This window comes from Octopus bimaculoides, chromosome 1, assembly GCF_046866305.1.
Source record: "Octopus bimaculoides isolate indiv1 chromosome 1, ASM4686630v1, whole genome shotgun sequence".
NCBI lineage: Eukaryota > Metazoa > Mollusca > Cephalopoda > Octopoda > Octopodidae > Octopus > Octopus bimaculoides.
In genome coordinates this window covers 164978600-164994847 of record NC_142928.1, presented here as the reverse complement: position 1 = coordinate 164994847, position 16248 = coordinate 164978600, and the positions used below count along the sequence as shown (strand labels likewise).

Below are 16248 nucleotides of genomic sequence, written 5' to 3'. Positions count from 1 at the left end.
CAGTATTCAATAATCAATGAAGACCATGGCTGACTACACAGCACAACAACATGGATTAGTCATACGGAGATGTGTGACTGCTCCCATCTATGCTATTCTTCCATGTGCCTACAGTTGAGGGCAAATTGGCCTATGATCTCATGAAACAGCTCTCAATTTCTGAGACAAAAAGAACCAGAACTCTTAAGGCAATGGCAGAAGCTGCTGAGATGAGTTCCAACTGAATCTGGTTAAGGAAGAGAGAAAATGTATTTTAGAAGGCACAAATTTACTCTACAGTTGTTGACTGGTGTCTCAGACTGAACCACTTATGACACCCAGGCTACTGTGACTCTAGCACACCTTAACCGTCCAGGAGGATTGCAATACAGATATCATCATAAAATGTGACAGCAAATGGGTATCCAGGGGTCATGACCTGGATGAAGCCTGCCTTCCTCAAAGTTTAAGGAATTAAGGGCCAAAGCACTTGAATGTGTGGGGTTACTTCTCTGAAGACCTTCTACTGCTGAATTCTCCCTAGAGGTTCTTACTACTAACTGTTTATTCACTCATGCACACACGTTTTTTTTTTTGTTTTTTTTTTAAAACCCCGTGACCGTTATTTTATGTATTATAATAGTAATAGATCCATGCATTAGTGTACACCAGTGTGTAAATATTTCAGTATGATGGTTTTACTTTCACAGTTGGCTAGAATAGATTTGACCATATTTTTGTTTTGTTTTTACTCTTTTCTATATATTTAAGTAACGTCTAACTTCTGGATCCCAACCCACAAATTATAAGAAATGGGTTCATAAATTTTATACTGGAATTATATCTCCTTTCATTTGAATTTAGTTAGCATTATGATTATTATAGATTATTATTATCTGTTTATCTCTCAGTGGAATTAGTATTAATCTGGTGCTGAAGACAATTTAGTTAGTTGTTCTAGCTCACTGGGTTTGTAACTGTGTTCTTACTTGTTCTTTGAGAGCTGTGTTGGTTTGCAGATTTCCAGTTTCATTTACAGAATGACTAAAAAATATTTAAATCAGCTCATCTGGAACTAAGGAACAAAAATTTGGGGAAAATTTTAATTAAATTATGAATTAGCTTTTCCTAAACTTTTATTCCTTAGTTCCAGAATTAAACAGAATATATATTTTTTTGTTGGACCAACAATTATAGAATAAATATATGTGCGTTTGTGTATGTAGGTGTGTTTAGAATTACATCAACTTCATATGTTTTCACAACCTTTAAGTGGTGGCCTTGTGCCTAAGATCAAAAGAAACTCCATTTGAGCTGTCCAACAACGCAAGTTTAATAGTTATCAGTTAAGCCTAGATCACTTCACTTAATGTCAGGACTGTCGCACAGTCTCATCTCCCTTACCTATAATTATCAAGTCATAAAAATCAATCCATTTATATGTGTTACTTTGTGTGGTTGATCAGTTTGAAAAACATAGTAGGCCTAGTCCTATAAATAGTTGAATATACAAATATAATTTTAATGTTGTATTCTGGCTTACTCAGCAAATTACTTGATTTGCAATTATTAGGCATTGAAACTGAAGCACTTGCATTGTGAAGGAATCATAATAACTAATTACAATACAAATATGTTATTGTATCCACTTTGGGTTTATTTTGTGCACTAGTGTTCTACTAGCATCAGTGATAAGATCATTCATGGGCATCCTGCAACTCGTTGGACTTTCTGAGTGGCATTCCTTATGAAGAATTACTTTGGATTTTTCTAGTAGTGTGGCCCACTTCTCGCAAAAGATTGCCCATGCCTAAACTTGATTGTATGTAGATCTATGATAAATTTAAAACTTTATAATATTGAAAATGAAAACAGGAGTGCTATATAACAGTTATACATGTGTGCAGCCAGCCATTTTTGTCTCGGTCAACTGTGACTCTCAATGATGTAATTACCAATTTATTATTCTGTGATAAAAATTTATTTGGGGATTTAAAAAATTTTTTTTTTTTTTTTTTTTGTCTGTGTGTCCATGCAAACAAATATCCCATGGGCTAGAATGCTGCTTCAACTCTGGTTCCCCCTCCTCCCCCCCTTGTATTGCATGATGCATAGAATCACTAAAGTAGCTGACTGGAATGAATGCATCCTTCTGTTTTGTCTGTAGGTTAATGCTTTGCGACACGTGATATCACAGACCGGTGGCTACAACGCAGACGCTGTCCTACCGAATTCAGCTACTGGTGGCATGTACGATTCCCTGCATATACAACAGGTATCATCACCATATACCCCTCAAGGTCATGTTTAGAAAAATATATCTCCAGCCAAATTTTGTTTTGTTTTTCCTTTTTTTTTTTTTTCTTAAATTAATTTTTAAAAAAAATGCCTTTGTACTGCCCACTGCTGCTGCTGCTGCCACCGTCACCAAAACTATTATCATCATCATCACAGCTGTGAACACCACCAGACCTCAAATAGTACCAGCAACTCTACCATTATTACTACTATTATTATTATTACCACTACTACAACTACCTCTCTTACTACTATTACCACCACCATCTCTACTACTACTACTACTACTATTACTACTACTACTACTACTACTACTACCGTTGCTGATAATGCTACTGCCTAGTATTAAAAAAACAAAAAACAAAAGTGCATGTTTGTGCATGTCTGTGAGTGCTGTCCTTGTCCGAATGCCATCAAATTTGACATTCTCTTTGTGGCTTAAGAGTCAGTGTGTAGCATGTGCCATATAGAACAGTATTGAGTATGTTTGCATGACATATTTGTATGTGTGTGAGCGTGTGGATTTTGTGTATGCATATGTTCCTTTCATGTTAGTTCGTCACTGCTAAACTCTTGGTTGGATACCATTTTTTTTTTTTTTTTTTTTTCTTCCATTTTCTTCTTTCATTTAGCAACCTAGCAGACTAATGAATGTCTCTTTACATATTCTCTTGAAATTGGTCAGTTTTGTTCATACATACATACATATGCATATAAAACATCGTATATGTATATTAGTATTTATTTATCTGTTTATTTATGTATGTATGTGTGTGTATATGTTTGTGTACACACAAAAAAATATACACATACATATGTAACATGTCCAAACCTTAATCTAGGATTTTTGTGTTCTTTTTTTTTTTTGTTTTTGTTTTTTTAATTTTTCCTTTCAAGCATGACCATTTATGTTGATTCAAAATCTCCAATCCATATGACTATACTTTTACATCTGTCCATTATTCATATCACTATATATTTTTTAAACCCTCAATTTTCATGCATTGAACTTTTCCTCTCTCTACTCCCACACACATTTTTGTATATCTGTTTTTATTTTTTATTTTGCATTACTGTTTCGGTTTGTCATTTTCCATTCACCATTTTCCTGTTGAGTATGTTAATTAATGTACTCTTCTAATATTATTATTATTAGTTGAATTTTTCTCTAAGTTGATTTGGAAAGATTTTCAAAGAAAGAGCACCTGTTTCAGAAAGAGTCTTAGTTATTCCCCACTTCAGACAAGTCCTTTTAAGATAATGGTTTTGATTTTGGGACATGGCGGAGAGATGTCATATCTTCAGAGAAGTTTCAGTTTAATGCTCACTTTATTATTTTATTAATTTTCTCTGTTATCACTTTTACATATGATTATATTTTTGGTGGTGGGACTGTCTTCCTAAGATAACTGCTTTTAAGCTCTTGCAAGTTATGAAGCGGTATTCACTATTGCTGTTAGCACAGAAAAATGCACCAGTGACATACTGTGAAGTGCATTCAGCTATAGAAACCATGCCAAAGCATGATGCAGTCCTCTGACACACCAGTTTCTGTTAAACCATCCAACCCATGTCAGCACGAAAGCTGGACAAGAAATGATGGGGATGAAACCTTATACCTTATGTTACAGGTATTTATTTTCTTTTCAATTTCCTTGTCATATAGTCTAGTTTTCATTTTGTGTGGTGGGTATACAAACAGGATAGACTTAATTATCTAATGTATGTAGTAGAGTTCATTCATTTAGTCAAGGCTGGGACTTCTTTCAATTTGTGTCCACTGAAATGAATAAAGAGACTCAAGATCACAGCGAAATGCTACATTAGCTTCAAATAAATGTGTGTATGTGTTCTGCATGTATGCAGATATTGTGTGTATAAATGTTTATGATGTGTGCATGTGAGCATATATTTGTAGGAACCCATGCTAGCATGGAAAGCGGACGTTAAACGATGATGATGATGATGATGATGATATAAGTAGATAGATAAGATAAACTTTGACAACACTGGTTAGTACATCTTCAATTTTAAGCTGGTTTCAATTTGCTATCCCTTATGCCACCTTATGGGAGAGGGCATGAATTTAATGGAAGTTAATGGAAATCTATTCACCTTTAAAATAATACATAACTTTTAACCTTTTAGCATTTAAACTGGCCATATCTGACCCAAATATTCTACCTGCTTTATGTTCAAATTGGTCAAATCTGACATCTCACAGCTACCATTCAATGTCATTCTAAAGATAAATAATCACATCATTGAAATCTCAAACCTAGGCACAAATGTTGCCATCTGATTAAGAAGTGTGTTTTGCAACCACCTTGTTCCATCTTGGGCAAGTACCTTTTGCTATAGCCTCAGGTTGACCAATGTGCAGGTGTTTGGGGTTAATCTATGTTTCTATGTAACATCATAAGATTGGTCCTCTTCTCAACTTTAAGGTAGATGGCTAGGATTGTAAAACTAGCTCTTTGCGCAATGGAAACCTTTTTCTGAGCCCTCTGTGATCCTCAATGAATTAGAACATGGCTTGGATGCACAAAATCTTTGTGGTAAGGGTTTGTAATCCCAAGTTAGCATACATTTACATAGATGCACCTTCACACACATACACACACACATTAGATGGGTACGACTTTGTGTGTGTCTGTGTCAAGCTGTGTGGCCTAGTGGTTCAAGTTTGCACTCATAATTGCAAGATCGTGGTTTCAATTTGCAGACCGGCTGTGCACTGTGTTCTTGAGTAAAACACTTCATTTCATATTTCTCCAATTGACTCAGCTGTGAATAAGTAACCCTGCAACAGACTGGTATTTCATTTAGGGTTAATATTGGCCTGCCTGCCTGCCTAACTACCAGGGTGGCATCATTTGAAAGCTAAAACTATCCAAATGCCTCATAACCAGTGGTGTATAACAATATCCCATAGTCTGGTCAATACCATGGTACTGTGTGATATATATGTGTGTGTGTGTGCCGGTGGCATGTAAAAAGCACCATTTGAGCGCAATCGTTTCCAGCTTTGCCTTACTGGCACTTGTGCCGGTGGCATGTGAACAAAACATTGGAGTGATTCCTGTGCAGATGGCACGTAAAAGACACCATTTGAATGTGGCCATTGCCAGTACCGCCGGACCGGCCCTCGTGCCGGTGGCACGTAAAAAGCACCCACTACACTCTCAGAGTGGTTAGCGTTAGGAAGGGCATCCAGCTGTAGAAACTCTGCCAGATCAGATTGGAGTCTGGTGTAGCCATCTGGTTCGCCAGTCCCCAGTCAAATCGTCCAACCCATGCTAGTATGGAAAGCGGACGTTAAAGAAGAAAGTAAAAAGAAGAGAATATATATATATGTATATATATATGAGAGAGAGAGTGGACAGTAGATAAATTTATATTTAATAATTTTTCTCTTATATTATGCATACATGATATTTGATAGTTTAGGAAAGTTGTATAATGTTGGAAGGGAAGTTGTGAATGTCATAGGTTTTTATCAAAGGAATTTTACTATGTAAATTTCCATTTGTCTATGTTCAATTGAAATCTTTTATCCCCAAACTAATTAGATCCAGTTTAATTAACAAAAAGTTTTGTTATCCTCTAGTAAAACATCTATGGCTGCCCATTATTTAAAAAAAAAAAAAAATGTATCTGTGGAAAAGAATTTTTTAATTAGAATATTTCACTTATTTCTTTTACTCCTCAATTCACTTTTTCTTTCTCTTTTTTTCTTTTCTTCAATTGCATTCTCTTACATCGTTTTATGTTTTAGGTAGAGGTTTATTAACTCAAAAATTTCCTGTGTAGTAGTAGTAGTAGTAGTAGTAGTACAACAGTAATTCCTTTGCAAATATATAAATAAATCATCTCCTCTTCCTCTAGCCCACTCTCCACTCCATTTAGCTTAGCTTTGCTCTAGCCATTTCATTTCGTCTGTACCTTTTTGTTAAAATTGAAATATTTCAATTTAAAAAGCAAAACAAAACAAGACTTAGAGAATGGGGCATTATTGGTATTGTCTCCAAATCCCAATCACCACTACTACCTTTATTTATTTATTTGTGTGTGTGTGTGTGAATTTCTATCAGTGGGATTTATCTAATACATTCTGAAGCAGGTGCTCTCATTGAAAAGTCTTCCAAAATTTGAAAGGGACATTTCTCTATTTATGGAAATTCTTTGTTATTGTTCTTCTGCGTGTGTTTGTATGTGTGTGTGTGTCTTTAAATATTGTTCTGTATTATTTACAAGTTAATTGTTTTTTTTGTTTCTTTTGTATTGTTTTATTTAGTACATTCTTATGAATTCCAGTTATATGTATATATTTAGCTCTATTCACACATATGTATGTATATATATATATATATATCACACATGTATATATGTCTGTGTATATATATATATATATATATATATATATATATATATGTATGTATGTGTGTCTTTTCATTTTTGATTGAGTATTTTAAAAGAATACTTGAAAATATTAATATTTTTTTGTGAGTGCTGCTATATATATTTCAATTTCAGTATGATTTATCATGTGTTCTGTAATTCATAGATTTTAATCATTCTTCTAAACAGGGAAGGAAAAAAAAAAGTACTTATTGTTTCTTTCTCTTATTTAGCATTTTATCTTATTTATTTATTTATTGCCACTATGTACCATCTGAAAAAGCTTTATGTAAAAATGTTCACAATCATCATTTTTCTTCTTTTTTTGTATTTCCTCTACTTATTACTAGTGCAAATCATGGAACTCCCTAGATCTCTTTAGTTGTTGGGAAAGACTGTTTTTTTTTTTTTCTGTTTGGAATATAATTTTTTAACAGGGAAAATTCAATCAGTGTCCCCAAACAAATTCTTAACACATGCACACACGTGTGTGTGTGTGTGTGTGTGTGTGAATGGAATACTCTGGAAAGAAGTACTGAGTACTATTTTACTCTTTGATTGCATTAAATCAATGTATAGTGTGTCTGTGGGTATGAGTATGTGTGATCATCACCCCCCCCCCACACTCCTAAATGTTGATTTTTTTTTTTTAATTTACAGAAACAGTCTTTTGTTTTGATTATGATTAAGGATTGCCAAGATATTGTTTTATTTTAATTGTTCTTCACTCTAGAGTCTGATTTGCGTCTGAAATATTTTTGTGTCATCAGGTTAATTTATATGTTCTTTGAGCCTTGCAGTTTCTCTTTTCTCCTGAATACCATATCTTCAAGCTCATTTTTTATTTATTTTTTTAAACTTCATTATTGTAATTTGACGAAATTTATATTCAGAAGCTATAGCAACAATTAATTCACTCCTTTATTCAGTATTCTCTATACTTCTACTTTTAAGCATTATCAATTTAAATTTTAATTGTCAGAGATCAGTATTTATTTACACCAGTATATTCAGGTAAAAGTGAAACAAACATGCAGTGCCTTATAATGTATAAGCAGTAATTCCTATGGAAACTAATATTATGGAATTTTAATAAAATTACATTTACGTTAGATATTTTTTTCTTCTAAAATTAACTCATTAGTTCTATTATTTTGGCATATAATTTCCTGTAGATTTTCCTTGGGGATATGCTTGGCATAATGCATTTTCACCCAACAATACATGCTATACAGTGTGTAGCCTTAAAAAAGATTTTGTTAGTTTGTAAGCAAACTGTTAGCAATGATTACATATCTATATGTTAAGTTTTGTGGTTGTTTATTATAGTTTATTTATTGTAATTTATTTTTGAAATTGTATAGCTGTATATAATGATTGGTGTTATATTTGTTCGTTTACAAAGCAATTCGTCTTCCCCAACTAAGTTTACATGCTGCAGACATGATGTGAAAGTGCAGCAAAAGAAATATAAATAGCCATATTATTAAAAGTATGTGTCTTTATAAAACAAAAATCTCAATCAAAAAGAAAAGAATTCCCATTCTCGTTTCATCTTTTTCCTATCAACTGTCCATCTTGTAGTCTTATGAAAGAGTTTTTACATACTGCTGTTCTGCCTCATAATGTTTCATTAAATCTTTTGCTTCATATTTTTCTGTCTGTCTATCTGTCTCTCTCTCTTTCTATCTCTTACTGTCTCTCTCTCTTTTTCTGTCATATATCTGGTTAGCTGCCACTGCAGCACTGAGTCGTCTCTTCTTCTTGCAGTAACTGCTTCCCAGGTGGCGCCCCTGTGCCTGTTCATTTGTGACATGACGTCTGTACATACACATTCATGGTCTATTTGTGTTAGACACACATCAATCACACGGTTATGTGACAACAGGACTTCAACTCACAGCAAGGTCACTCGATCCGATGCCCACCACAGGTCTATTATGATACTACTACTACTACTGCAGCAACTGCTCTTTGACTACAGTGGTGGTGGTCATTTTTGTTGGAGAAGATGATGATATATAAGTGGTGGTTTCAGTGGTGGTGGTGGTGGTATTCATGGTAGTCGTGATGTTGGTGGGTTATTTTTGATGTGGTGGTGGATGGTTAATGATGATGGTGAATGGTGACAGTGGCATTGATGAAGTTACCCTTCAGTTCCTTATGTAAATCTACAAAATATTTGTAGGTTATTGACTTAATGATGAACCCTTAGATATAACACAGAGAGAAAAAAAAAAACAACAGAATGAATTTGTGAACTCTGAGGTGGGTAAAAACTTCAACATGCACTGCTGAACAGTGATAAGAAGTGAAAAAAAAAAAAGGAAATATTTAAAAATTGTAAAAAATAAAAAATAAAATTAAAGGGGTGTTTGTGTGTGTATGTGTATGTATACTTATATATATATATACATATATGTGTATATATATGAATGTGTATATATGTATATATATGTGTGTGTGTACATATATATATATATACATATATTTACACACAGGCACACTCATACACAACTGGACAAAGAGATAATAGAAAATAAAAAAATGAAACAAAATACACATACACCCATGAGCAACTTTTTATTATAAAAAAAAAGACTCACTTCCTCTCTTTCCCTCCCCTTCAAACATTATTTCTTTCTCTCCAGATGTTGGACGGGGGTCGTGGTTCCTGAACTGTTTTTAGCACTTTGTTTGGCTACAGGCAGACGGACGGACGGACACTTTGGAGAAAAGAAGTATTTTTAGAATACAGAATGAGGAAGGAATAAGGTGCAACCAACCACAAATTGTCACAAGCAAGACTTGGATACTTCTCTTCTCTATGAATTTCACTGATGCGGAGGACAATCAACTAACTCACAGAATCATTTGCTGCTAAGAAAAAAAGAAAGAAAAGGAAAAAAAAAAAAAGACAGGAAAACATTAACTTCGAAAAAAACAAAATGCAAATTTAGATCCCTCTTCTCTGATTTCTTCAGAATGGACTGACATTTATTCTGAAATGAGGGTGGGTGGGGGGTTTAGGTGGATGTGGGACCTGAATTTTCAGCAGAAATGACATAACAAACATACTGCTGGAAGGATAAGATCTGTTTTTTTTTTTCTTGGGTTTTTTTTAAAGTTTTTTTTTTGTTCCATTTTTTTTCTCTCTCCAAATTCAAATATTTTTATCCCATGAACTATTATGCATTGGATTTTTATTTTTAAATTTTCAATGCGGATTTATTTCCAAAGAACTATTGAATTTCATCAGATACTAAACATGCCAGACATATCTTCCATCCAAATATTTTATTTGATCTTTATGTGTATGTGTGTGTGTGTGTGTGTGTGTGTATACACATGCATATATGTACATGTATACACATGCATGCACATGTATGCATGTGTGTGGAAAGAGGTGTGGATAGATTCGAGTATGTGCATACATGTCTGTTGTCTGTATTTGTGTGTTTTTGTGTGTATATGTATGCAAGCATATATATATGTGTGTGTGTATGTATTCTGAAAGCATAGAAAAGTAAACATTAAAATGCGCGTGTGTGTGTGTGTGTGTGGAGAGAGAGATATGTATGTGTGCGGGGGTATGTATGGATATATACATATCTTACATATATATAAATTTTTTAAGAATATTTCCACATCCATCCTAGATCACTCACTTCTTTCAGAAATTTTGAACTTGTATCCCTGGTATCAATCAATGTGAAAAATATATAGTACAGTTCATTGACATCCATTGCATGAACTGAAGGTCAGCAAAAACGCATGAAACATAAAAACCCACAGTCTACTTTGAAATCTGTAACGGAATCGGCAGAGCTAAGTGAGTGCTGGACCTCTAACAATGTGGCAGCCAACCTTCATTTGAGACCTTACATGCTTTATATGGTGTACCTATGAACAACATATTTGACATCGCTTGCCTCAGTTGATGGCCATCTAGCAACAGATTGTTTGTGCCCCCACACTGCCATGCCAACTTCATTGTTGGAAGGTAGGAAGGGAAATTAGCTGCAGATGTATTATAAGCTCTCCCCATACTCACAATCATGGAAAACACAAATATTATTATTATTAATATCAATCATTTGTATATTCTCATTTGTTTCCACTCATAACATTTAAAAAGAAAAACAAAACATTTTTAAGTCCTTCAAATTTTATTGGACAATTATTTAATTACAAGCATTGCTAGACTTGTGAGGCAAGGAGGCAGGTATGTCCTGGTTTGCTGAGCTGGTCTGAGCTAGGCTGGGCTGGGTTGAATTGGACTGGTTGGCAGATGGGAGAATGGTCAGAGATAATCAAATGCTTCATTCGAGTGCTGACTGACATTTGTTTCTATACAGCATTGCATAGTATAAACTGAAGGAAATAATTCTACTCTTTGAGTTAGTAGAAGTACACACAGACACACACACACATGCATGCATGCACAGCTCTATGGTATGGTTGTTTGGTTGAACCGTTAACACATTCATTTCTCAATCACAATGTTTCAGGTTTCGATCTCACTGCACAGCCTTGGAAGTAAAATTGAGTCGGTTGGAAGCAATGTAGGGTCTCTGTGTTATTAAATGAGTTGTACCCGTTATTTGAAGGGCCATACACACTGCAAAGCATACAGTTGTCTGTGGAATGCCCTGTCACTTAAACTATGACAGACTGTACCTTTTTTTTTTTTTTTTTTTTTTTTTTACAAACACTGAGTCAGGGTGAATGTGCCTGGGTATTTATGTTAAGGGTACAATTGGCAGTTGGATGCTCAAGCAATTAAACTGTAGTACAATAAACTGTTTACCTCTCAAAGATCTGTAACTTTCATTCATCGAAACTTATGTGAAATCCATTCATATATACCTCTGTATGTGTGTAATTTTAAGTTACACAGCGAAGTACACTTTCTTGAAAGGTTTGCTCTATTCTTCTCAAATTCTTTTTTTAGAAAAGAAGTGGTGCCTTGTGTGGTGTGGTGTGGTGTGGTGTGGTACATTGTATATCTGACTGAATCGGAAGAATGTGAATGACTGCATGTCATGTGTGCCCTTTGATTGTGTTACCTGTAGGGAGAGGGGGGGTACCTTTAAAACACTATTGCTGCTGCTGGTATTTGTATTACTGCCCAATCCATCCTTCTACAGTTTCTGGAAGATCTAGATCTAGCTATCTGATGATTTCAATGCTTCTTCACCATGCTTTTCTCTTGCATGGTGGTGGTGATGTATGTATGTGTGTGTGTGTGTGTATACATACAAATATATATATATATATATATATATATATATATATATATGTTTTGTGTGTGTGTGTGTGTTTGTATGTATATATATAATATATATATATATATATATATATATATGTATATATATATATATATATATATATATATACATATATGTGCACACTCACATTCTCATAACAAGTACGTATGTATGCATATGTATACACACACACTCACTCACTCACTCACACACATATGTATATGCACAAGCAAACACACACACACATATATACACATTTATGTGTTGATGTGTGTGTGTGTGTGTGTGTGTGTGTATATATACATACATATGTATATTTTTGTTGTTCTATGTCACTTGCTTTTAGTTTTGTTTTGTTTGTTTATTTCATTTTTATACATACATTGTTTTGACTCTTTTTAAAATTTTGTAAACATCTTGTTAATTTAATTTTTGTTGAAACCTTTTGTCCTATTTTTGTTCTTTTTTTCCCCATTTGGTTTTTTTTTTTTTTTTTTTTTTTTTTCAATCCTATTCTGTACTATAGGTGAGCCTATCTCAAGAGAAACACCTTTCTGTGTAAAACTTTTCTATTGAATACGACTAAATAAGTATTAAATATTTGACAATCATGTGAAATCTCCGATTAAAACTTTTATCATCATTACTGGTTATATTTTTTGCTATCTTTATTGTTTGTTTTTTATTATTTTTTTTCAATTTATCTTTTAATCACCATCATTATCATCATCGTCATTATCATTATTGCCTTCTTTGTATATTCTTACCAATTATTGTTGTTGTTGTTTTTCATGATTAACATTAGAAAATTAATCCTTCAACTCAACCAGATGTCTTCAATCTAATTTATACTAAAATAAAATGAACTCCATTTGTTTCAGTTGAAATCTCTGCCTCTCTACCTACCTACACTCAATCTATTTATCTATCTGTCTATCCATCTATTCTCACTCATATCTTCTTTACTTCATGTTATTGAATCTAGTGTGTGTGTAATGAGAGAGTTGATAAATGAAAGGAAAAGGCACCCAACACATTTGTTAGGAGTTACATATATTTTTAATAACAGTTTGATTCAGACCCATCTCATGAGATATCAGAAGAGTCTTTTCTGATATCTGATGAGATGGGTCCATCCCATGTGCCCATATGGAGCTGAAGCAAATTTATTATATATATATATATATATATATATATATATATATATATATATATATATATATAATATTTCATGTGTGTATATATATATATATATATATTTTATTATATATATTATTACTATTGTTGATAATGTAAATGTGACTAGGACTTCAAGAATCACTCTGTCATATTATAAACACATGCATTTAACTGGAAACAACTAAGTTTCTAATTCTAATAGTTAGAGAGTGTGCATGTCTGTATAACATCCACACACACACAAACACACAAATGTTATTGCCGCGTTATATTTTTTACACAAATATATATGTATATAATACAAACGTCCCTGTTTTGAAGTTTTAACCTCTTCTTAATATGAACCCATAATATTGCTCCTTCCCCTCCAAAAAAAAAAAGGAAAAGAGGAAAATTATAATAAAGGAGAGAAAAAAAAACTCTTGGGTGCATTTAGCATTTTATTTGATTTTTCTCCATTCTTCAACAGTCTTTGTTGATGATGACCACTCTTTTATGTTAGTCACATAATAATAAGGATGTGTTTGTGGAATTGTTGAAGTGTGGATGAAATATTGACAGCTAAATCATTTTTCTTCTTCAAGTGCATTCATCTTATGCACCTAAAAATTGCAATATTGAGGATATACAAGAATTTGTTTGTTTGTTTTTCCTTACATATTTATTTTGTTACTAAATCTTCAGAACATAAAAAAAATATTTTTCCTTGTGTTAGTTAATTAATAATTTGGAAATTTTCTTAAGAGGCAGGTAAAAAAAAAAAAACACTGGAAGAAAGCAGCCTCTTTTATCAGAAGGTATTTGACCAAGATAAAATAAGGATAGGAATCAGTCTGTGTCTGTCTATATCCTATGTTTCTTCAAATACTTTCATATTCAGATGTATGCCTTCTACACAGAATTGTTCCAGTCACTTCAGAGATTTTATTTTTAATGTTATTTAAAAACTACAAGAACGTATTCTCACATGCTCACTCACACAAGCACTCCACTAGCATACACTTAAAAGCAACATGGTAGCCTCTATGTGGTCATTTGACCTGCTAGAAATAGTTGCCAAATTTTCCTCAGACCGTACATTGTATCAAAACAAAAAAGACACAATTTTTATTAATACTTTTGGTGACACTTTCTGGAAATAAACTGGACGGTCATGGCTGGAATGCTTTTGTCATTGGTCTACACAGGAATACCTGGAACTAAACAACATCTACAAGAAGATACAGTCTTCTTAACAGTTGCTTTCTCCTTGGCATTTCTCTCCTAGTTTCCTTTCTTTATTATCATCATCATCATCATCATCATCATCACCGTGTGTTCATCCTCATTGCCATATTTAGATATCTATTACAAATATAAGAACTTTAAAGCATCTAGGCTACTTTTTAGATGATACCTTTCAATAACGTTCAGAGTCATGTGTATGTTACTGCTGTTGCTGATGATGATGAGGAGGAGAAGGATGGTAGTGGTGGTGGGGATCAAAAGGGTCAATCTCTTCTTTCAAGATGGCTCTGTGAGTTTCTGTTTTCAACTGATGAATCAGATTATAATCAGCAGCAAATGGTGGTGATGGTTGTGATGATGGTTGCTCAACAGAAGAAAGGCTGGGAAAAAAAAAGAGAGAGAGAGAGAGAAAGTGTTTTGCCTTTCAACACCTAATAAATGATCATGACTCACTTTCAGATCTAATCATCTCTTCATGCATATGAAAATGAAAAATGCCAAATGCTACACATCTTCTTTGCTTCTGCTGCTGACTGCAGTTGTTTGCTGCATAGTGCAATTCAGAGAGAAAGAAAGAGAGAGAGGGAGAGAGATTTAGACCATAAACATTTTGATTTTACAAGCCAGCCACTCCTCAAACTATAATCACTCACTATGTTCGAATGATTATTTTATCTGACACATAACACATAATGGGTGCACATAGCGAAGAAGTTTACTTTGCAGCCACTTGGTTCCAAGATCAATGCTGTTATGTACATCAGTTTGGGTGTCTTATACCATAGCATGAAGTTGACCAATATGGTATACCTTATGAATTAAAACTTACAAGATAGATATTGTGTAGAAGCCTGTTGTGTGTGCATATGCACACATGCAGTGACCATTTAATTCAAACATATTTGTTTTGTTTATTTTCTGTCCATCTTTCTTCTTTTGTCATTCTATCCTTTTTGTAGAAGAGCATAGGTTTGAAATGTTAAAGACTTCTTCCAGTTTTCCTAAGCATAAGCTCAATACACTCTGTTTATTGTTTTCACCTCGTCTTTGTGTTTATTTGATTTTTGAACCATATATTATGTGTGTTTGTGTATGTGTATAAAACGGTGTATCTCTTTACACCAATAAACACTGCCTTAACCATTTGGTAAACAAATTGATAATCACTAGATTAAGTAAAGTCAATATAAATGACTAAAATCCTTAAAAGCTGATATCACAGAATAGTTAGTCTGAAAATTTGGACCAGTAAATTGGTCACAAATTGTATATGCAAAATACATATTGCAGTATAAATAAATCCCTTTCTGTAATTCTGCAGAAATAAAAAAGTATTAGATTATTCTCACATTTTCCTATTCCTACAAAATGCCTGAAGTTGTATTTAATTTTCTCCATCTGAATTCTGAACTCAAGTCTTACATGTTTCATGTTTGTTTTTAACTTGTGAGAAGCAGTATCAATAAAGAATACATTGAGAATATTTCTAGGGTGAGTTGAGTCAATTATACTATGTCTTCTACAACAACTAGCCAATAAACAACACCCTCACATACACTTAATGACACGACTATACCCATGTGCGCTCACACACACACTCACATATGTCTGGTAGAATGACTTTCCAGCTGGTCACTTTAGCAGTGGAAGATCAGCCCATGATGTTTTGCAGGCCCTCTAAGAACGGTTAGGAGAAGGTGCAGAATGAGACTACAACTTCTACATTGTTCTCAAGCAGAAAACCTGGTCCAAATACTCGTAGCTTCAGTATGTGCTTTGCTAAATCTACTCAAGAGCCAAGTGTGACGTTAAGTTTGGTGAAACAAGAAGATGCACAGTTTAACATCCACTGGGTCTCTGTACAGATTCCATCTATCCACTTTCACTCGCAAGG

General features: G+C 33.6%; 1 protein-coding gene across 10 annotated transcripts in view; it reads left to right on the top strand.

Moving 5' to 3' along the window:
• Positions 1-16248, top strand: part of LOC106874257 (pre-B-cell leukemia transcription factor 1) — a 468039-nt gene that overhangs the window by 383271 nt on the left and 68520 nt on the right. For 3 of the 10 annotated variants that reach the window (XM_052972374.2, XM_052972373.2, XM_089362200.1), the window contains exon 8: positions 2147-2254. The exons of 4 other annotated variants lie outside the window; for them this stretch is intronic. In XM_052972374.2, coding sequence (XP_052828334.1) covers positions 2147-2254 — 108 coding nt within the window. Of the gene's footprint in view, positions 1-2146; positions 2255-8448; positions 12595-16248 lie in introns of those variants that run through there. 3 more of the 10 variants (XM_089362186.1, XM_089362178.1, XM_089362169.1) reach the window with 2 other exon arrangements.